Source organism: Mus caroli, chromosome 18 (genome assembly GCF_900094665.2).
Source record: "Mus caroli chromosome 18, CAROLI_EIJ_v1.1, whole genome shotgun sequence".
In the NCBI taxonomy this organism is placed as follows: Eukaryota; Metazoa; Chordata; class Mammalia; order Rodentia; family Muridae; genus Mus; species Mus caroli.
Window position 1 is genome coordinate 29,592,285 of NC_034587.1, and position 22,390 is coordinate 29,614,674.

Below are 22,390 nucleotides of genomic sequence, written 5' to 3' on the forward strand. Positions count from 1 at the left end.
GGGACCTTGTGGTTTTTGTTTTTTAATTCTTGTTAAGACTTACTTATGTGAGTTGAGTGTTTTGCTGAATGCATGTCCCCCATGTGTAACTGATGCCTGTAAAGGTCAGAAGAAAGTGTTGGATCCCATAGAACTGAATTTATTTGTGGGAGCTGGGAAGCCAAGCAGCCACTTCTTAAAGAGCAACGGGTGCTCTTAGGTACTGAGCTATCGCTCTGGCCCCAGCCCAGCCCTGGCTTTTACATGGGTGTTTTCGGCTTTAAACTCTAGTTCTTTCACCTCTGTGGCAAGTGTTTCTCACCGAGCCATATCCCCAGCCCCACCCACTTCACCTTACTAGTTTTGCAACAGGATTTCTTAAGTCTAGAGCTCATGGCTTAGACTGGCTGGTCAGTGAGCCTCAAGGATTCTTCTCTGCCCCTCAGTGCTGGGATCACAGCTGTGTAAGGCCATGCCTGCTTGGCTTGTGTGGGCTCAAGGGACCCAAAATTAAGTCTTCACGTTTGTGCAGCAAGTACATTAACCCACTAAGTTATCTTCCCAGCTCTTAAAAAAAAAATCCAATTTTATATTGCTTATCTGCTTTTTTTGTTAGTGGAAAGGGTGTCGTCATAACCTTTTCATACATATGGCATACGTGTTATTGTCTTCCCTTCTGCCTCTTTCTGGCCCCTTTCTCTTCCCTTCTAATTCCTTATCTAAGTTTTGCTGTTTAAATCATGCCACCTGGGACATTTTATTATAGAACAGCAAGCAGGCTTTGTAACTGCCAGTTACATCCGATTTGCTCCACATATGAACTCTGCCTAAGGTACATCATTTTATGAGTTGCTGAAACCAAAAATCTTGGGTGTTACTCTTTCTTCCTCCCCAAACCCCATATTATCCCAGCTGGCAAATCCTATCCATTTCTCATTAAAATAAACACAGAATGAAACTATCTTCTTTTCTTTTACTTAGGCCTATTCCAAGATCACTCTACTACTGTTTTTGTTTTTGGTTTTTTTTTTTTTTGAAAACGTGTAACATTTCTTGATTTCAGGTGATGCAATTAGACATGATCTACCACACTTGGTTTATGTTGTTCTGTGGCTAGAACCTGCTAGATATGAGGGGAAAAATTGTTTTGCACATGTACACACACACACACTCGCAGCCAGCTGTCCAGAACTTGAAGGCTCAAAGCAGCTGACTCTCTTTCCTTTGCCTTCTTTTAAAATTGGACAACAGCAGGGAGGGGCGTGGTGGCGCACACCTTTTAGCCCAGCCCTCGAGAGGCAGAGGCAGGCGGATCTCAAGTTCGAGGTCAGCCTGATCTACAGAACGAGATACAGAGAAAAACCCTGTCTCAGAAAAAGAAAACACAAACAAAAAACCCACAACAAACCAAACATCTGGAAGGCTGTGAGGTGTGACCCTAGCCAATGGGGAAAAGACACTAACAAATTAAAAACTACATCAACTGCCTGTTCTGATGTAGTCTTAGTCCCTTTGGGTTCTGCTACACTCTTCTGAGGTACTCTTCATGCTATCCTTGGTGAGACACCAAGATTACTCTTTGGTTCCTGACAGGCAAAAATTCTACCAAATGAGCCACATCCCCAGCCTGGGTCAGGATGACACTGCCCATTTCTATTTACGTCAGAACGATGTGTATTTCCCACCTCTCTCGTTGGGAATTTCGTTTCCAGAAACCCGGCGTGGTGGAACACGCCTGTAATCCCAGCTCCCGGGAGCCTGAGGGAACCACCCAGGTCAGACCTTCCTTAGCGATTTAAGTAGTGGCCTCAAAAACCAAAACAAAAATAAACAAAAACGGAGCGAAGGCAGGGCATGGTGAATCTCAGCACTCGGTAGGTGGAAGCAGATCTCTGTCCCGCCTGATTTATACGGCAAATAAGCTCAAGGCTCCTAAAACTACGTAAAGTTCCAAACAAATCGTAGAGCAGAAAGTAAACACTCCAGGCGGGCGCAGTTCGCCTTCGGTCGACCCTGTGGTTCTGCTCTTCCGGTTTAAGATTTCAGAGGCGGGACTTCCGATAGTCTGGTGCTATATTTCCGGTATGTACCGGAAGTTCATTAGAAAGTAACTCCTGCGGAGCGGAGGTGGTGCGGTGTGCTGGCCTGTCTGCTTCTAGAGCTATTATGGGCAAAAGAGATCGAGTGGACCGCGGTAAGCACTACTTGTAACTGTCATTGTCGTAGGGTTTTCTCCGGCCCGTTGGGTCCGGGAGATGTGGAACTTAGCCGGGTGAGAGGCGTTTGCCGGACGCCGGTACGCGGGTGGAGCTGGTTTAGGAGTTCTTTCCAGAAGTCTCCTTGGGTGGTGAAGAAGGGACCCTAGAATCCTGCTGGGCTCACTTCTGTGTCTTCGGACGCAGACAAAAAGAAATCCAAGAAGAGGCAGTATGAAGAGGAAGAGGAAGACGAAGACGACGTTCCTGGGAACGAGTCTCAGGAGGCGGTGCCCTCCGCCGCTGGGAAACAGGTGGACGAGTCCAGCACCAAAGTGGATGAGTATGGAGCAAAGGACTACAGACAGCAGATGCCACTAAAGGGTGACCATACCTCCAGGCCCCTCTGGGTGGTAAGCATGGCCAAAAAAAAAAGCCTGCGTGGCAGCTAAATCTTGGACATTCTTACACCTCCAAAATTCAAACGTGAGAAATGCTGCCCTTTCGGAAGCAGCCGGGAGAGACGGTTGTCATGGGGCACACTGAAGTAGCTGGTGTGTTCTGGTGTTCTCCATTTCATCCCAGCTCCCCATATGATGACAAACCAGATAACTCAGGAGGTAAAGGCTCTTGCTGTCATAGGAGGAGGAGAGACCCGACTCTGGCAAGTCACTTTAGAGCGGTGACATGCATGCACTCACATACATGCACACACCCCACATACAGTCAGTAAGTGACATTTATCTGTTTGTGCGGTATATGTGCATACCCTGTGCAGAGAGATGTGCAGGGATTGTTTACAGAACCCAGAGACTGACGTGAGATGCTTTTCCCAGTCACTCTTCACATATCTGCCCAGCTCCCTGTTTTGGCTAAACTTACTGGCCAGGGATGCCCCCCACCTCCCACCCCAACTTAATCTGACTGCCCCCCCCCCCGCCCCCCAACCTATCTCCAGCCATCTCAGCTCTGTGGTTGTAGGCATGCATTCCTGGTTTTATACTTAAGTGCTGGAGATCGCAACTGAGGTCCTCATGCGTGCGAGCACTTTATACACTAAGGTAGCTCCCCAACCACTAAATAGTTGTTTTAGATAACAATTTATTTACACTTCTTAAAAAAGATTTTTAACATTTTATATGTATGTATGTGTACTTGTTTCCAGAGGAGGCCCGAAGAGGGTGTAAGATCCCCCAAAACTGGAATGACAGGCTGTTATGAGCTGTCTGATGTGGGTGCTGGGAATGGAACCTGTGTATTCTGCAGGAGCAGCCAGTGCTCTTAACCACTGATCCATCTCTTAGGTTCTTTTCAAATTAATGGTAGATATGTTTTGGTAGTTAAGTTTGTTTGGCTTAAAATACATCATGTTCTGTATTCAATTTGCATTCTAGCCAAAAGGCCTTTTGAGACTAGTAGGTTGGAAGATTTCCATATATGGAACATTGGGAAACTTTTCTGCCTGCTCTTCTCTATCTAATTATAGGAACAGGGTCCCTGCAGTCTCCTGAAGGATTGATTGCAAGAGTATCCTTTGCATTGGACACTCACCCTTTTTGATAGTCATGTGGCAGTCTAGTGGTGTAAGAGTCACCTTTATTCACCTGACGTAATTGTCGTCTGGAGGCTTACTGCGCCTGTCTGCTAGCCTAGGCCTAGTCCTGGAAGCTTCTAGTCTCTGTGTAATCTAACCTAGGCCTGGAATGTTTTCCCTCCTCTGAGACTTGAAGCTGAATAAGCTCACCCTTTCTAGTTCTTTGTGAGCTCTGACTGGCTAGTTTAACTTAGCTGTTCTGGCTCAGACTCTTCTTCAAGCTGACTGCTTCAATCTGGCTTCTCTCTTGGCTTTTCCTGAATTGCTCTGCTTGGCCTCATACTAACTTTAGGAGTCTCTTCTAATCTTCTGGCTCCTTCTCATTCTCTAACTTGTTCTGACCTCACTGTGTCTAGCTTGCACTCTCTCTATAACTGTCCCAGTAAAACTGCCTCCTTCTCCCTCTTTGTGCTGCTCCACTCTCTACTGTACTGCTCTCCATGAACCCCGCTGTATGCTGTACTGGACTCTCTTCTCCTGTACTGCCTGTTTCTCCCTTGAGTAGCTTCCCTTTCCTCTCTCATCTTTGAGAGTTGGGCGTATCCTTTCCTATCAAGTCTCTCTGATTTGTCACTTTTTCTGCCACTCAATTAAACATCACTTTCAAACATGGGTACTTCCTTCTGCAAACTAACTTTACCTCTATTGTTTCGGATTAAAGGTGTGAACTAAAGGCATGCCTGTATTCTGGCCAGAGGGATTAAAGGTGTGTGCTGAAGGCTGAGCCATACAACTAGGAGAAGGTGTTTTCTTTCTTTCTTTCTTTCTTTCTTTTTTTTTTTTTTTTTTTTTTTTTTTTTTTTTTTTTAGTAAGTAACACAATCTCAGGTTCACAGTGTGATCAGAAATCCTGTGACATAGTCTCTGCAGCTCATTGATATTCTTGCCTGTTGTGTTCCCTTGATGACTTTTAGGCTCCTGATGGCCACATTTTCTTGGAAGCCTTCTCTCCAGTTTACAAATATGCCCAAGACTTCCTGGTGGCAATTGCAGAGCCAGTGTGCCGGCCTACTCATGTACATGAATACAAGCTAACCGCCTACTCCCTCTATGCAGCGGTCAGTGTTGGGCTGCAAACCAGTGACATTACTGAGTACCTCAGAAAGCTCAGCAAGACTGGAGTTCCTGATGGAATTATCCAGTTTATTAAGGTGAGTTACTTGCAACTCTTTTTTTTTTTTTGTTTTTTCGAGACAGGGTCTCACTTTGTAGACCAGGCTGGCCTCGAACTCAGAAATCCACCTGCCTCTGCCTCCCGAGTGCTGGGATTAAAGGCGTGCGCCACCACGCCCGGCTTACTTGCAACTCTTAACTATTGTAATAATGTGGCAGGGATGTGCTCAGGTGCGTACTATATGTTGTCATTGAAAATGTCTGATTTGTGTTTCCTTTGATAGCAAAATAGCTTCTTGCCTAGCTGCTGTCACTTTAGATCCAGGCATGGTTCAGGCTGAGATCATGTGTTTTGTGGGTTGCTCCAAGCCATGGGAGTGGAAGTTCAGGTCCACTATGGCCAGGATTACTTGAGAGTCCAGCTCTGGATTGATGGAACTATAGACTGCATTTACATATCAGAATCCTAACCCCAATGTACCCGTATGTCAGTAAGACTAAATGAGGTCATAAATGTCTCCCAATTCAGAAGGTGCTTGTCTTTATTAGGAATTATACAGTTGTCATAAGTCCCTTCTTTATGGGACTGTGTAGAGAGAAGGAGACCTTACCACAGCCTGAATTAACTGGTCCTGGTCCATTGATCCTGAGTAGTTAGAACTCTGAGAACATAAGCTTTTGTTGTGGAGTTTTTTTTGGTGGTTAGCTGTTACTGGAAGTGAGCTCCATATAAGGTAAATACTTAAGATCCATGGTAAATTAAGTGTAATAGGGTAAGACAAAATTTGAAATGTTGACCTGAAGAGGGTTTCATGGGAACAGCAGTTGAATATAGGTGTATATTATTCACAGAAGATAGGAGAACAGTTTTTGTTAGTATTGGCTAATCTGAAAGGACTTCACATTAGATTTCAGTCTGGAAGCAGAAGAGTGTGCCATGAGCAGAAGCCTGGGAGCACCACAGAGTTCTCTGATCTGTGATGCAGAAGGATGCTTACGAAGAAAGCACCAGGGCTAGGTCTGGCCTTTTGTCTACATGGTCTAAAGGACAGCAGTAGTGCTGGGGCAATGCTCTTGTGCTCTCAGTAGCAAGTTATGGCAAACACACAAACGACCTGCTCCCTTCCAGCAGATTGGGGACTTAAACTCTATTCCCTGTCACTCAGAGGCTTACACTGTGCTGGCAAGGTGGCATGTGCCCCTTAGTCCCAGATGTCTAGGGAGGAGGATTGTAAGGTTAATTTCTAACTTGTCTCAAAACTTAAAAATAGAGATGTTGGTGGTTCGGGATATAGCTTCATGGTCTTGAGTTCACTTGCCAATACAATGAAGAAAAGATGACATTCTTTAGGTTGTGGAAATGGAGAACATTGGTGTGAAGGTCTAAACATTTATGGTATTCGAACTTACCGTGTGTAGCAGGTCCTGCCAGTACTCACTGTGCCTAGTGACTTCTGGGATCTGTATTAGCTCTGGGGAAGCAGAATGGGCTTCCAGTTCGGGATGGGGGCTGTGGCCATGCAGGGGAAAGGAAAACGGAAAACACAGAAGAGGTTGTAAACAGTGGTTTGTAAATGAAAAGCTAGGCATATGAATTAGGCAAAGGATGGGTTTGTCCCAAAAACATGGAGGTCAACGGACAAAAGCCCCCTTGAGGCGGCTGTGGCTGTGGCTGATGTTTTCCGAAAGTACACGGGTCTCTTGGCCGGGTGCTGAGCCTGGTGGAGTAGCATGCTCTGAGTGCTGACATAACCTGCCTCTTGGTGTTCCTCTGCTTACAGCTGTGCACTGTCAGCTATGGGAAGGTCAAGCTGGTCCTCAAACACAACAGGTGAGCACTGCCCTCTGTGCCAGCTGCCAGCCGGGAGGGAGGGCTCACAGCGTGCCTGAGGCAAAGATGGGGAGTTGAGGGGACAGCGGAAGGAGAAGGAGGCCCTCCAGCTGACAATCCAGCGTCTGGAAGTTTGCAGTGATGACTACCTGCACACAGGCAGTAGGGTTTTTCCTTTTTACATATAGATGCTTTAAAGAAGAGCGTTAAATCGCAGCGAGCACACTCAAGCTGTGAGCATTTCTGACCTTTTGAGTTTAACTCTGCTCCTTTCTCGGGTGCAAACATAGGTTTAGGAGAGTTCACAAGGAAGGGCATTTTCACTCCTGCTGCTGACATGCCGATTTAACTTCAGAATGCGGCTCTCCTCTGACCCTCAGCCTGTTAGAGCTTTGCCCATAGCTCCTCTCTCTGATTTGACAAAGGTGTGGGGAGAGTCATTACGAGGCTGTAATTTTCAGATCACCCAACTGAGTTACAGTTGCAGGATGTTCTGGAAATGAAGTGCTGGCCAGCAGGGACTCCCTCCCTCTCCTGCTTGTAGGTACTTTGTTGAAAGTTCCCACCCCGATGTCATCCAGCATCTTCTTCAAGACCCAGTGATCCGGGAATGTCGCTTGAGGAACGCTGAGGGCGAGGCCACCGAACTCATCACAGAGACTTTTACAAGCAAATCTGCTGTGCGTGAGCTCCTGGGTTTCCTGGGGGCTGGGAACTTAGGACCTCAGTTTTCCTGAACCCCAGCACTGCCTGTCCCCTCACAGCTTCAGTTCATGGTTGGTAACAACAAGGTGCAGAGTCTGGACTCCTGCCTTTCTCTCACAGATTTCTAAGACGGCGGAAGGCAGTGGTGGGCCTTCTACTTCGCAGGGGGTAGATGCACAGGCCAAGTCTGACATCCCCAAAGACTTGTTTGATTTTTATGAGCAAATGGACAAGGATGAGGAGGAGGAGGAGGAGACACAGACAGTGTCCTTTGAAGTTAAGCAGGTTAGTGACTGCTTCCTGGTCACCAGTCTTGCCTTGTGTCAGCACCCTCTACTGTGAGGTAAAGAAAGGGACCCTGTATGTTTCTGTTTTGGTTCTTACCAGTATAAGCCATGGCATTCTCCTGGTGGGAGTTATGGGCTGAGAGTCCTTCCGTGGCCTAGGAAGCTGCTCTCCATAAGATGCATTTTGGTTCAGATTAAAGCTCATTTTGAGGAGACCAGGAATACCGGATCTGCTGGTAGAATAACTTTCTTAGTATCTGTAAGTCCCTGGGTTCAGTCCCTAGTACCACATAAACTAGGTTCGGTAGTATGTGTCACAGCCTGAAAGGTGGAGGGGAGGAGGGATCAGCAGTTGACCGTCATCCTCCACTAGACAGAACTTAAGGTTGGCCTGGAATCGATGGGACTTGACTCACAAAAACCAAAACAACAGGAAAAAAATCAACTAACCAAACAAAACATTGATTTTGACTGGGTTACTAGTTTGTGCTGCCTTTCTGTGCTAACCTAGTTGTTAGCAAGCAAGGTCTGAAATTGTATACATCCAGATAAAAGTCCAGGTTTCGATCATGTGGCCCTTTTGAATGTTGTCTCGGACACTCTGGAGTTGAGATCGTCACACATACTCCCTGCTGGCTCCTAGGAAATGATCGAGGAGCTGCAGAAGCGCTGCATCTGCTTAGAGTACCCTCTGCTGGCAGAGTATGACTTCCGGAATGACACTCTCAACCCTGACATCAACATTGACCTGAAGCCCACAGCCGTACTCAGACCCTATCAGGAGAAGAGCCTGCGGAAGATGTTTGGGAACGGACGAGCACGCTCAGGAGTCATTGTTCTTCCCTGTGGTAAGTGAAGAAGGCTCCATCTTTGTCTGCCAGCTGTCTCCTCCCTGCTCAGTGTGGTTCCCTGTGTAGCACTTTGGCTTAAGTGGCCGAGGTCACTTCCTCCTTTGGCAGTTGCCTGATGCTTGTTGAAGTACTTGCTTTGTGAAGCTCTTGGTCTAGGCCAGTGACCCTCAATGTTGCTAATGCGGGGACCCTTTCATACAGTTCCTTATGTTGTGACGACTCCCACCCATAAACGTATTTCGTTGCTATTTCATAACTGTGATTTTGCTATTGTTATGAATTGTAAATATGATATTCAGAATGACTTTATGTGACCCCTGTGAAAGGGACATCCAATCTTAAAAGGGGTTGAGACCCAGGGGTTGAGACCCACTGGTCTGGAGCCTGTGGGTGTCAGATCTTACTCAGCCTGGGTAGAGAATGACTGTGATAGCTCTGCTAAGGTGCTTAGGAAGAGTCTTCCTGCTGATGCAGGCATCGGAGAACCGCAGCACAGTGTATGAGGCCAGCAGTGCTGCTGGGGAGCTGCTGGGCACAGAGCGAGATGCTTCCTCTGACCTCAGCTGCAACAAGGGTGAATGTGGTGTGGAGACTCTAGATGGCAAGACTGAGGAAAGATAGGACGTGCGTGCGCGCGCACACACACACACACACACACACACAGACAAAGGGCACGTACATGCATACACTCCCACACTTACTTCTGTCACACTTCACAGTTCTAAGTGGTGTCAGGTCTAGCCAGGTTCATCTGGGAACACCACTCCAGAAGAGTTTGCAGGGATGGCCTCTGCCTTGAGCTCGCTTCATAAAGCTTCAAGGCAGAGTAAAGGCAGAGTTACTGTTGAGCAGTTTGACTGTCTTCACCTCAACCTTCAAGTAGAAGGTGATAGGAGAGTAAGAAACTGCAGGCGTTTTATCTTCTTCTCTAACTTTGCCAGGCGCATGCACACTCTGTGCATGCCTGAGCCTTGATTGCTCTGTCAGTTAGAAGCTGCCACTTGCCTGGAGTGTATGCTGGGCACAAGTGACCATGGGCAAAAGGCTCCTTGCTGCAGCCTTCTTTAAAATGATGCTAGCAGGAATATCTTGCTCATTGTTGGTTCTGACATGTCACCATTTTAAGTAAGATGCCCATAAGAGGCTGCAGTCGTGTCTGCTTCTACTAAGCTCATGAACACGTGCCAGGTGGGTCATTTCTTTATAAAGAAAGAGCCTGAGGCAGTAAGTGCTTCACACTCTGGGTGTGAGGACCAGTGTGTGACCTTTGTCCACATTCTTGTGCAGTTGAGCCATTCTGTACATCCCTAACCTGTGTTTCAGCCTGCTTTTGGGTAGCAAGACCCTCTGCTTGCTTGTAGGTGCTGGGAAGTCCCTGGTCGGCGTGACTGCCGCATGCACTGTCAGAAAGCGCTGTCTTGTCCTGGGCAACTCGGCTGTGTCTGTGGAGCAGTGGAAAGCCCAGTTTAAGATGTGGTCAACCATCGATGACAGCCAGATCTGCCGCTTCACCTCAGATGCCAAGGACAAGCCCATTGGCTGCTCCATTGCCATTAGCACTTACTCTATGCTGGGCCACACCACCAAAAGGTCCTGGGAAGCTGAGAGAGTCATGGAGTGGCTCAAAACCCAGGAGTGGGGCCTCATGATCCTTGACGAGGTGCACACCATTCCAGGTAAGGAGGCAGAGGCCGACCGTGCTGTGTGGATTAAAGCTGACTTCTACCTGGTAGGTCGCAGGCGGCTCTGAACATTCCTCCCACTGGCTAGCAAGGCTTTGAAATCATTAAGCATGATGGGATGGAAGTGTGAGGTAGGTCTCACTTGCAGTCACTGGGCAACTCGCTGTGTCTGTGGAGCAGTGGAAAGCCCAGCTTAAGATGTGGTCTTATCTTCTAGAGAATGATATTTTCTTCCTTCCTACATCTTCTAATTCTTGAAACTTAACTCTTAACCCGTTTTTATGGTCCTGTGAAAGCGAGCCAAGAACACTGCGTAACCCCAGGTGATATGTTGTGTTTTATTTAAATGAAGGCTAACGTATGAGTTGTCAGTACATAAGTCCCACTTCTCTAATTGCAGGCATATCTTTTTTAAAAAACAGCCTTAGTGATATAATTTATCTGCCACAAAAGTCACCCCTTAGAAGAGTATAACCTAGCAGGTTTTAATAAATTCCTAGAGATTTACAACCCTCACCATGATCTAGTTTTAGAATAGCTCTTTCATTTCTATTTGTAGTCAGTCCTTATCTTCTTCTACATTTAACCATGGGCTGCTTTCTGACTCTGTAGATGTACTCTTTCTGGGAGTTTTCATGTAAAGGAAGTAATACAGTATTTTCTGTGTCTGTCATCTTTCACTTTGTGTAGCAGATTGTCTCTGTCCTAACATTCATCAGTGATGCGCTCCTTTTACTGATGCATAGTGGTCTAAGCAAATGGTTCTCTTTGGGTTCTGCTGGTGGTGGTACGTTGTCCTGTTTTTTTGATTTTGAGGGATGTGATTTTATTGTGTTGCCAGGGCTGGTATCAGACTCCTAAGCTGACATGGTCCCTCCCCCTCAGCCTCCTGAGTAACTGTGACTATTAGGTATGAGTCAGCATGCCAAATTAGGCAGCTCTTCCTGGAAAAGAGAAACTAAGGAGGCTCTAAGGCAGAGATTCTTCCACTTTAGAGGGGGTTTTTACAGAGAGCATTCAGACATCGAGTATGGGCTTACTGTTTGGGTCTTCTTGTCTGAGAGCTCTTCCTGGGTCTATAGATGTCTGAGGATAACTGCAGGTGCTACCCGGGGTGTACATAGAAGGTCAGGTAGAAATGGGATGTCTTTGAGGAGGGAAAACGTCATGGTAATGGCCCTGTGGTGACAAAGAACTTGGCATGCTCAGACAACTCAAGGCAGCCAAGTATCCATAGCAGAGTTCTGAGAGAGCAGTCAAGACCAGCACTGCTGCAGGTGTCAGCATCGTGGAGACCTCATAGGCATGGTGGAGATTTGACTTATACTCTCCAGCCTCTGAGTGAGAAGCCATCTGCATAAAGGACAGACACAGGCAGTAACCTGAGCTGAATTGCAATAGAGATCACTCTAGCTGCTGAGCACTTTGGGAGCAATGGAGGGAGACCCAAGAAGAGGCTTGGCCCAGGGAGGACACAGTAAGATGAAGACAGCCTGATTGGACAGACTACAGAACTATGAACAGGTTAGATGTGAGATCAGGAAGAAAGCTGAGATCTAGGATGAGGCGAAGGCTTTGGTTTGCGTGCAGGAGGGGCAGTAGGATCTTCTTTGAAATGGGGAAGCTCTGGAAACAGCATGGAGTCTGTCAGACTTTAGACATACGTCAGATGAATTCAGGCAATGGCCAGGACGTTAGGAAATGCGCAAATGAACAGACATTAGCGAGGCTAGACACGTGCTATGTCAGCATTTGAAGAGTGCTAAGCATCATTAGCCATCAGAGACATGGCTATTAAAACACAAGATGCCACATCTATCCCATATAGAGTGGCTAAAATGGAATACCGGCATTACTAGTCCAGAGGAGGTTCTAGAACAGTTTGCCGAGTGATGGTTGCTCCGTAGGACATATTGACATTCACTATAAAATCACAGTATGATGTCCCAATCCTGGCCATCTTAGGAGGTGAAAACATTTATTTAAAAATATACACAAATATACACAAGTTTTTCAATAGCTACTCTATTCATAATTTTCTTAATTCAGTGGTCCCCTGGGGATGTTAAGCTAGGCAGACAGTGGCACACCTAACACAGCTTGGCAGTAAAGAGGAGCGAGCGCTCCATAGCTTGAGTTTCAGGGCATGGGGCTGAAAGAAACATGGTCAGACTTATTTGACATTCTCAAGAAGACAGCATGCTGGTGAGCTGGCCAGCACCCAAGGACACACTAAAGGACAGCTTTAGGCAGTTTTGAGGGAGTGGTGGATTGATCTATGTCCTGATTTTGATGTAGACATACAAATCTATACGTGTATTAAAATTCATAGAACTGATCCCCTTTTCTGTAGTGTTACTTTTATTTTGTGATAATTTAGAAACTCAACTTTAAAGAGTATAGATATCAGGTCTGCCAGGATTAAAGCTGCTGGTGTAGAAAGTCACATCCTGTAAATGAATTTCAGATTGTTCTGTGGTGAAGCTTGGGAAGGCTGAGAGTGATGCTGCTGTTCAGGCGATAAGGATAGAGCTCATAGTGTGGTCTTCACTCCCTGGTCTGGTTCACAACCTTCCTGGGTCTAAAACTGAAACCGAGATCTGAGTTCAGACCTCTGCTCTGGCTTGAGTGTGTTGCCTAAGAGTTCATATTTTGGAGGCATTTCTGAGAAATGGTGGAGTGTTTAAGACAAAGGTTTTGGCCATGTATATCACCACAGAAGGGATTAGTTCTGCTCTGGGATGCCAAGTAGCGCCTACAAGAGCCAGTAGCTATAAAGAGCAAGATTGGCTTCCAGAGTCCATGGGACTTTTCAGCATGTGTGCTGCCTTCCTCTGTGAGGCTTACAAAAGCCCACACAGGTGGGGCTCTCTGATCTTGGATTTTAATGTGCATTTTGTTATGACAACAGAGGATGAATTAATCACACTGTAAGCCCTAATGACTGACAATCCAGCTCCAAGAGCTGCTCTTAAGTAGAGATGACAGCAAAGTAGTTAATTGCCTGACATCTGACATTTACTACATTGGATCCAGGAGTGTGCTACATCTCTGAGATCTCAAAAGATAGATATTGCTGTTTCCTTTTACAGGTCTTTTCAAAAGAACCCTGTTGGGGCTTTTATTAATACATTTGTGTTGTAATGAACTGGAGAGATAGCTCAGTTAGCTTGCCTAATGGACCTCTGCGTTTCATCCCCAGCATCACAGAAACAAGTCATGGTGGCACACATCTATAAGCCTGGAATGAGGTGGGAGGATCAGGAGTTCCAGGTCATCCTTGGCTACACAGAGAGTTCTAGTCCAGCCTGAGCTACATGAGACACTCCCCCACCCCAGTCTCAAAAAAGAAACTGATATTGTAGCACTCATGTATATTAATTCTTCCTATGTGGAAGGTGCTTTGCTAGGTCTACTACTGTTTTAACAAGAATTTATTGAGCACCTTTTAAGTTTATGCACTGTGATTGACATTAGAGATACAGAGGTACAATTGAGTCATCCCAAATGGACTTTAGACTTTGCTTTATGTAACAGTGATTCGAGCTCCACTCAGAGTGAGCACATACCTCCATTTCTGCGAAGTCAAGGAGAAGGCAGACTTTTCTTTGACTTCAGAAGTCAGCGTAATGGTCTCCTCCAGGAAGAGTGTTGCCAGTGACAGAGGGGTGACGGCTGCGAGACTTGTGGGATGCTTAGTGCTCCCTATGTGACTGAAGCTGTCCTCTGCACAGCATCTTCCCTTAGCTGGGACAGTCGTGGTCACTGTCGGAAGTGGACTAAGGGAATGCAGAAGTGACTGGATCCTACTTTGTCCCTGATCTCTGATCTGTCTCCCATGCCCACGATGTGTTGTTCTTGTTGCCTGGGCTTCTGATGCTCCTCTTACTAAGGGAAACCTGGGATCCTCCGGTGTTGCCCTTCTGGGCCAGCAGTCTTTGCTCAGAGATAACCTTGACATTAACTTTTCATTTGCTTGTACCTTGTTTTGTGTTTGGTATAGTTATTGTTGTATTGGCAGATGTTGTAAGTTTCTAAGTTGTTAAGCGTCAGTGTGTGTGAAATTTAAAGTTAGCCGTTTACTCCGAGTGCGACTGTGCTGTTGCTCTATGGCTCTGGGGTTTGATTTGTCTTTTGGAATATTCTGGACTTTCATCTTCTCATTGGGTTTCTTTTTCACGTATCACTGGCCTCATCTTTAATTCTAAGATAAGCACAACTCGTGTGTAAGAGAGGGGTGGTGAAGACTGAAGCCAGGGTTTCATGCCTGTGAAGTGTGTGCTCTTCCTCTGAGCTGCACCCACTGCTCCATGCCTCAGACCTTTCTCCCACATTTGGAAAGGCAGGCAAGCCAGGTGTTACTGAGAAGTAGAGCAGTAGAGCTCCCTGCAGGGTGGGCATGGCGCTGGCTGTCTCCAGAATGCTTGAAGCTTTTATATTTACTTATTTTCAGGGAGGGCATGTGCATGCCATGTCAGGAGTGTGGAGGTCAGCAGGAGTTGGTTCTCTTCGACCGCATGGATCACAAACTTTGAATTCAGGTCATCAGGCTTGGCAGCAAGTATCTTTGCCTGCTGAGCCATCACACTAGTCCCCCAACTCAAAGCCTATTAACCTTCCAAAGTGTTGCAGATCTTTAAAGCTGTGGCAATGGAAACCTACAGTTGGAGGACCAGTTCAAGTCCCTAGGCCACACATAAGCTGGCTTGCTAGGGTGCCATCTGTCACCTTAGCACTCCTGTGGGAAGGTGGGGATGACAGCATAAGCCTGCATGTTGCTGCTCATGTAACCTGGCCTGTGCAACCTTGCACCTCCAAAGGACCCTGCCCCAAACATGGTGAGGGCCGATGCTGAGCATGCGGGTGCCTACATTCACACACACAAGCACACACATTACATGCCCACACAAGAGTTTTCAAAGGTTGTATCTCGTCTATGTGTTTATTTGATAATCAGGAATTATAACAATCAAAGCAAAGGAAGAAAATGAAAGGTGGCTCTTGATGAAAGAAAGTAATGACAGGGGGCTCACTCCGTAGTCCTGACTGAACTGGCACTAACTATAGAGCAGGCTTGCCCTGAGCTGTCTTCCCTGCTTCTGCTTCCAGAGTGCTGAGATTAAAGGCCTGTGCCACCATGCCTGTTTAACTGGTGACTTTGGGGGGGAACAGGTTCACAGCATGCTTAGTCAGACTGGAGGCTGAGCTTTGTCATTGCCACCGGCTATTTGCTCTCCACTTTGAGTGGCCATGGTAGGAAGCAGAGCAGAGCAGAGCAGAGCTGGGCTCTCTGTCCCCTCATCCCAGCTTCCTTAGCTGTGACCTGTGCATAGGCTTCAGCCTGAGTGATTTGTGTGGCTTGGAGTCAAGTCATATTTGCTCCTGGTGCTTGGACTCTTGACATGTTGACAAGTGCTGGTATTTGTGAGCTTGGAACTCCCGGAGGTCATTTGTCCTTTATTCTTTCTGTCTTTTGAACAGGTTTAAAAGCCATGGTGAAATATTCTTGCCTTGTTCTTCTCTGGAACCAGATTTCAGCTCTCTAGTAGCAAGGCTACCATATGGTACTGCAGACCAGTGCCAAGTTGCAGGCTGCGTGGCCCCTTCTCAGTGTAGAAGGTGATGATGTGAACATTTCTTGTCTTCTTGCAGCCAAGATGTTCCGGCGGGTGCTGACTATTGTGCAGGCACACTGTAAGCTTGGTTTGACTGCAACGCTTGTCCGGGAAGATGACAAAATTGTTGACTTAAATTTCCTGATTGGGCCCAAGCTCTATGAAGCCAACTGGATGGAGCTGCAGAACAATGGGTACATCGCTAAAGTCCAGTGTGCTGAGGTATTTGCTCCCTGGGTGGGATGTGAAGTAAGGGCTCCTGGGCAGACAAGCAGGTCAGGACCGACTCAGTCTAAGCGACTGTGGCGTAGTACAGTAGTCACCCTGGTAGATGAGCCACACTTCATAGCAGACTGCACTGGAATTCTCTGCCTCTGTCTTGTGGTTAAGGCAGCAAGCCCATACAGACCATGACTCCCTGCTGCCCACCCTCACTCACCCTGAAGGATTGCTGCTGTAGCCTCTCAGAGCATCCACTTAGGCTAATTCCAGTGCCAAAGTCCCAGAAGAAATTGGTCTTTATGGTGTTATTTCTTAGAACACATTTTTCTAATACTGTTGTTTAGTGGATGCCTGTACAGGTATGTGTTAAAATCCACCGTCAAAGATAAGCCTGAAAGAAGGACAAAACAATCCATCTTAGTGCTTTAAAATGACCGCCACTCAGTAGCTAGAGTGGCGTGGCCTCTGGGAAGTGGGTGTCTGGTTGAGATGAGTGTGTCTGTTAGCAGTACAGTGTTGCTGCTCATTGCTTGACAGCACTTCCCTTCTTTCCTCTTCTGCCCCATAGGGTAGTCACTGGTATGGAACTTGTGTTATACCTGTCAGTCGCCCTACCCACTGGGCCATCCTGCCAGCCCTGCAGAATTTTCTTGATCATGCATGTAGGTGTAGTTCATTCCTTTGAATTATTCAAAGATTCCATTGAATCTGTCATACGATGATCCCCAGTTTGATGCATAGCAATGGAAAGCTTTAATATTGACAGGTATTATTTTATTTATAATAATTATAATATTTAATCTTATATTTAAAGTGTATTTTATAAGTGTTTTGTTACTTGTTTAGTGACAAAAACTCTAACCTAGCATGTGTAAGAGAGACTCTAGGTTCATCTCCTGCACACACACAAACAAATTAACAGACACATTTATTAGAGTATTATTTGTGGGTGAGGGTTGGGGTTCAGGGAACAGGGAGGAATGAGAGCTCCTAGCACCAGGATGCTGCCTGGTAACATAGATGCTGCTTGCATGGGAACATAGACGCTGCATGCAGGGGAACATGGTAGCAGAGGACTTTGCACTTCCTGGAGAGTCCGATGTGCTGCTAGCCCTCCAAGAAGAGGAGTACTGGAGCAGTACTGGTCTGTGTGTGGTGGTGTGGCCTAAGTGGAGGGGTTGCTGGTTTCTCACTCTAGCAGCTCGATCAAAATTATTACCATTTAAAAATCATTGTTAAGTTAGTTCCACTTCAATATGGAGTATTAATTTTTCATTTTTAAACTACTTTGTGTCTATGAGTGGCTGTCTGTATGTGTGTCTTATATCACATGCATGCAGTGCTCTTGGAGGCCAAAAGGGAACGCTGGATTCCCTGGGACTGAAGTTAGACAGTAGTTAGCTGCCATGTGGGTGCTGGAGATCAAACTCAGGACCTCTGGAAGAGCAGTAAGTGGTCTTAACTGCTGAACCATCTCTCCAGCCACTACTTTATTTTTAATTAAAATATAACTATATCATTTTTTCCCTCTTTTTCTCTGAACCCTTCTAATCCCTCTACTCCATGCTTCTCCCTCTAAAATTTACGGCCTCTTTTTAGGTTTGTATACAACTCTGGATAGTAACCGTCTCTCATGTAGAGCTTTCAAAAATTCTCTCCCACTGCAGAGTCCTCCTCCTCACTCCACTGATGACTTCTCAGCCCGTCAGAAGCTCTTTAGTTTTATGAAGACCCCCTTGTCCATTGTTGGACCTAAGTTTTAGGCAAATGGAGTCTTACTGGGAAAGTCCTTTCCTAGCCGACTGTCCTGTGGTGCGCTGCCTGTGTTTCAGGTTTCACGCTTAGGCCTTTGGTCCTTTTGGAGTTAAGTTCCGTGCACGGTGGTGGATGCAGGTCTAATTTCATTCTTCTGCATGTGGACATCGATTTCCCCAGCACTGTTTATTGAAGATGTTATTTTTCCTCCAACATGTTTTTGGCATCTTCATCTAATATGAGATGGCTGTAGTTGTGCCTTCTTTTCTTTGGTTTTGTTACATTGGTCTGCATGTCTGCTTCGGTGCCGGTACCATACTGTCTTTATTACTATTGCTGTGATGTGTCTTGAAGTCTGGGATGGTGAGTTCTTCAGCACTGCTCTTTTTGCTTAGGATTATTTGGGCTATCTGGGGTCTCTTCTGGTTCTATATGAAAGAAACATAGGCTATCTTTTTTTGAAGAAATGTTGTGGGGATTTTAATTGGGATTACATTGACTCTGTTCATTGCTTTTGGTAGAAATGGCCATTTTTACAACATTAATTCTCTCAGCTCATGAGCACAGGATGGTCTTCCCGTTTTCACTGTCTTCCTTGACCTCATCCTTCAGTGATCTAAAGCTCTCTTTGTGTAGGTCTTTCACCTCCCTGGTGAGGTTTCTCCTTAGGTACTGTTTGTCTTTGAATCTGTGGTGATGGGAGTGTGTCTGTCCACCGTCTCTCTCTGTATGTTGGTGGTGTGCAGAGCAGCTGTTGATTTTTGCAAGTTGATTCTGTGTCCTGCCACTTTGCTGAGGTTGTTGGTTATTCATAGATGTTTTCTGGTAGAATTATGGGATCCTTATGTGTAATAAGGGTAGTTTGTCTTCTTTTCCTAGCAGGACGTTTGTGTTTCTTTAATTTCCTTCTCTCGCCTTCTTCCTGTGTGTGCCTGTGAAGGGTGAGGACAACCTCTGGGAATTGTTTCTCTCTTACTACCTTTTGGAGACCAAGGATCAAACTCGGGGCAGTAGACCTTTTGCAGACGGAAGCACCTCTGCTTGTTGAGCCATTACGCTGACACTTGAATTTTTTTTCCTAAGCTAATTCTGCTAAATGAAAGAGCATCAAAAGTCCTTAATGCTGTGATGTTTTGTTTTGTAACGTGATCCCTATTCCCTATTCTTGATGCATCTCAGGTTTGGTGCCCGATGTCTCCCGAGTTCTACCGAGAGTATGTGGCAATCAAAACAAAGAAACGGATCCTGTTGTACACCATGAATCCCAACAAATTCAGAGCCTGCCAGTTTCTGATCAAGTTTCATGAAAGGAGGAATGACAAGATTATTGTCTTTGCTGACAACGTATTTGCCTTGAAGGAATATGCCATTCGGCTGAACAAGTAAGCGGTACCTTCTCATCCCTTCCCGTCAAGTCTGCCAAGGGCCTGCCTGTCTGTGCACTCTCAGACACTCCCTGGGATCTAACGCGCTCTGTTCCCTGCCCTCGTCCCAGGAACTTGTGAGGCAGAGAAGTAAAGAGGCAGGGTCAGAGGCTAGAAGATGTACACCAGAGGAGCCTGGCTACCCTGCACTGACTGCAAAGGCCACGCAGTCAACATTTCAGGCTAAGTGAGAGCGGGTGGAGCTGAGGCCAGACTTATGGCCCAGGGAAAGTGGGTGGAGGCAGAGAGGCTAGTGTCGGGGTACTTGCTTTTCTCATTACAGTGACCAAACACCTGACAGAATCGGCATAAGGGACAACAGGTTTGGTTGGGCCAAAGGACGTAGTCTGTTGTGACAGTCAACAGCTCCCTGCACCTGTTTACCTACCTGGTTCCCTGGAACGGGCCACTGGCTTTTGTTTTACTCTTTAGCTGGTAGCTAAAGAGTAAAACTGATGTTTTGCTTTCTCACTTGCACTGGCCACTCCTCCTCACAGGATGACAGGCCAAGCTGTGGTTCTGACGGTGCCACTGTGGTCCAGGCAGCCTTACAGTAGCCTGTGATTACAGTTTCCTTTATGGATAGCTTTTGGTTTTCCTGGAGACTTCCCTTGCTTTGGTTTCCTGTGTGTTAATTCTCCAAACTCGTGTCTGTGAGCATCGAGTCCTCTCACTGACATCATGGGAACTCCGGTGTCTTTTCTTTCCTTTTCCTGTTAGCTTCATGCACATTATTCTCTGGCTCTCCTCTGCCTGGCTAGGGTTAGCCATGTCCCTGCTCCATCAGGGAGCTCTCTGTGGACACTGTCTTATAATAAATCTCCCCGGCCGCTTTCTTGAGTTGGAGTGTTGCGGTAAATCTCCTCCCAAATATGACCCGGCAGTGAAAACACAACACAGTTCATATGAATACATGCTGTGCACCTAGATTGGGCAGGTCTACCGCTACACTACCATCTTCCACATCAATGGGACCCCTTAGAACTTGCGGTTTCTCCAGGCCATGTGCTTCTGCTCTGCTTTTCTTCTTCCTCTTCCTCCTCTACATCCTCTCCTTCCATTTTCTCCTTCTCTCTACCCACCTTCCACTCCACCTTCCCTTTTATCTGCCCAATCAGCAGCTCTCCTTTATTTTACAAATTAAGGTGGGAAGCAGGTTTACAGGAAATCACCTGAGTGCTGACTCATTCCTTGTTCGATGCCACTCATAGGAGAACGGAATTAAAGTCAAATATAATTAGCCCCAGGGCTGTCCACAACATTGGAGCCTCCGTTGCCTGGTCTCAAATAGTGTTTTGTTGGGACACTTGACCTGGCAGGTTTGAAGGAGGGAAAGTTTGCCATCTTTGAATTCTCCGTTTCCCCCTGGAACCTGCCTTCCTTCTCCAGTTGCCCTTTCTTGTCACCCACCCTGTCCCCCTTCTTCCCAACATGCTTTATTTTCTTGCATCTGAAGTAATCCTGTGGACTCTGGGCCTGGTTTTGTTCTTAGCTTGTGGCAGAAGCCCTGGTACATGACAGAGAGACTCCGGGTGTCTTGTTCTTCCCATCTTCATAGTAAAGGACTGTGCTTCACTATACTGCCTTGCAGGAGAGTGATGGGCTATGCGGCAGGGGTAGTCTTGACAGATCACATTCCCAGCTGTGTGACCTTAGGAAAGGGATTTGCTACTCTGAACCTCTTTTGTCTCCTGGTCACGTCGACCTGCACCACTTACTGCAGACAGTGCTTGTGCCTGGTGTCTTACGTGTTCTCCAAAGGACTAGTGCTCGTCATGGAGGGTTGGCACTCTTCCATTCCATTTCCTGTGTAGGAGAAGCCCTAGGACCTAGGGGCCTGCAACTGTATGAGCAGCTTTCCAGATGACAGAGCAATTGCCAAAGGAACTCCTAAAGCCTGTTCCGATGCATATGTCTTCCCAGCCATTTTCCCAGCATGCTATATAGAAAATGATAGGGGTCTACAGGGTCCTGGCTTCTCGTGGTGCCAGGGAGAGGCTGCTGACATCTGGGCAGACCAAAGGCCACCTGTCTGAATGTGCAGCCTTCCCACAGATGGGACACTTGATCACAGGCATGCAAAGGGGCATGCTACAGTGGCAATGCTGCACAGAACAGAAGCAGCAGTGGGCTGTGGCCCGGGCTTTGGATGCTACCCTGGGCTCCTGGTCTTCAATTTCGGGGTGTAAACTGGGAACCTGCGGTCTACCTTTTACATTTTTAATGAAATATCCAGCTTAGTGGTGTGTCCGGAGTACCAGTGCTTTTCCTAGTTATCATTGGTGTTGTCAGACCGAAAGCAAGGAAATGGCTCCCATCTGCATGGGGAAGTGGTCAGCAAGGTTATCAGATAGCCTTTGCCCTCTGGTGGAAAGCTGAAAACAAGAGGATGTTGAACTAGATGTTGAGGGAGAGTGCTGGGCAGCAGCGAGGCTGGTGAAGGGATGCCTGCAAGTGTTGTTCTCAGTGGCAGTCAGCCTGGGGCTGGGATGCAGCAGTGTTTCTTGGATGCTCTCGCTGTCTTTGTGAAATCAAGGATTCTGCTTGCTGTAGATTCTGCCTAGAGCCACAGGCATTGAAACAGGAAAAAACAAGGCTGAGAAACAGTAAGTGCCAGGACTTGGATTGCTCATGGGTAGTTTTGGTACCAAGAAGTCAGGCAAGAGAATCTGAGTGGGAGGCTAGCCTGGCTACATTGTAATTTCTAGGCCAGCCTGTGCTACCTATGAAGCCTTGTCTTAAAACAAAACAAACACAATCAAACCAACCAGAAAAATCCCAGAAGAAAAGAAACAGAAGAAGGAATTGTTAAGGCAGGTGAGCCTGTGCTGAGCCTGTGCCGAGGGTGGTGAGGAAGAGGTGTGTAGCATTCAGTGTGGAGGCTTCTGATAGTCCTGACAAGGCAGGGCTCTCTCGGGGGCTTTACAGCTGGACATTTAGGGCAGAAGGCCAGACTTCAGTAGCCCTGACAGGTGAGGAATGTGAAAAGGAGAGACAGACTTATTTAATCAGTGTGCTTTGGCAAGAGAAACAGGGTCCACCAGGGCCAGGAGGTATGCATAATTAAGAAACAGGGTCCACCAGGGCCAGGAGGTATGCATAATTAAGAAACAGGGTCCACTAGGGCCAGGAGGTAT

The 22,390-nt window shown here is 46.7% G+C and overlaps 1 protein-coding gene across 1 annotated transcript in view; it reads left to right on the forward strand.

Moving 5' to 3' along the window:
• Positions 1 to 2,062: 2,062 nt before the first annotated feature.
• Positions 2,063 to 22,390, forward strand: part of Ercc3 (ERCC excision repair 3, TFIIH core complex helicase subunit) — a 30,484-nt gene continuing 10,156 nt past the window's right edge. The window contains exons 1-10 of the mRNA XM_021150266.2: positions 2,063 to 2,173; positions 2,382 to 2,587; positions 4,683 to 4,919; positions 6,663 to 6,712; positions 7,257 to 7,392; positions 7,538 to 7,702; positions 8,348 to 8,552; positions 9,917 to 10,231; positions 15,890 to 16,074; positions 19,009 to 19,211. Coding sequence (XP_021005925.1) covers positions 2,146 to 2,173; positions 2,382 to 2,587; positions 4,683 to 4,919; positions 6,663 to 6,712; positions 7,257 to 7,392; positions 7,538 to 7,702; positions 8,348 to 8,552; positions 9,917 to 10,231; positions 15,890 to 16,074; positions 19,009 to 19,211 — 1,730 coding nt within the window. The 5' untranslated portion in view covers positions 2,063 to 2,145. The remainder of the gene's footprint in view (positions 2,174 to 2,381; positions 2,588 to 4,682; positions 4,920 to 6,662; positions 6,713 to 7,256; positions 7,393 to 7,537; positions 7,703 to 8,347; positions 8,553 to 9,916; positions 10,232 to 15,889; positions 16,075 to 19,008; positions 19,212 to 22,390) is intronic.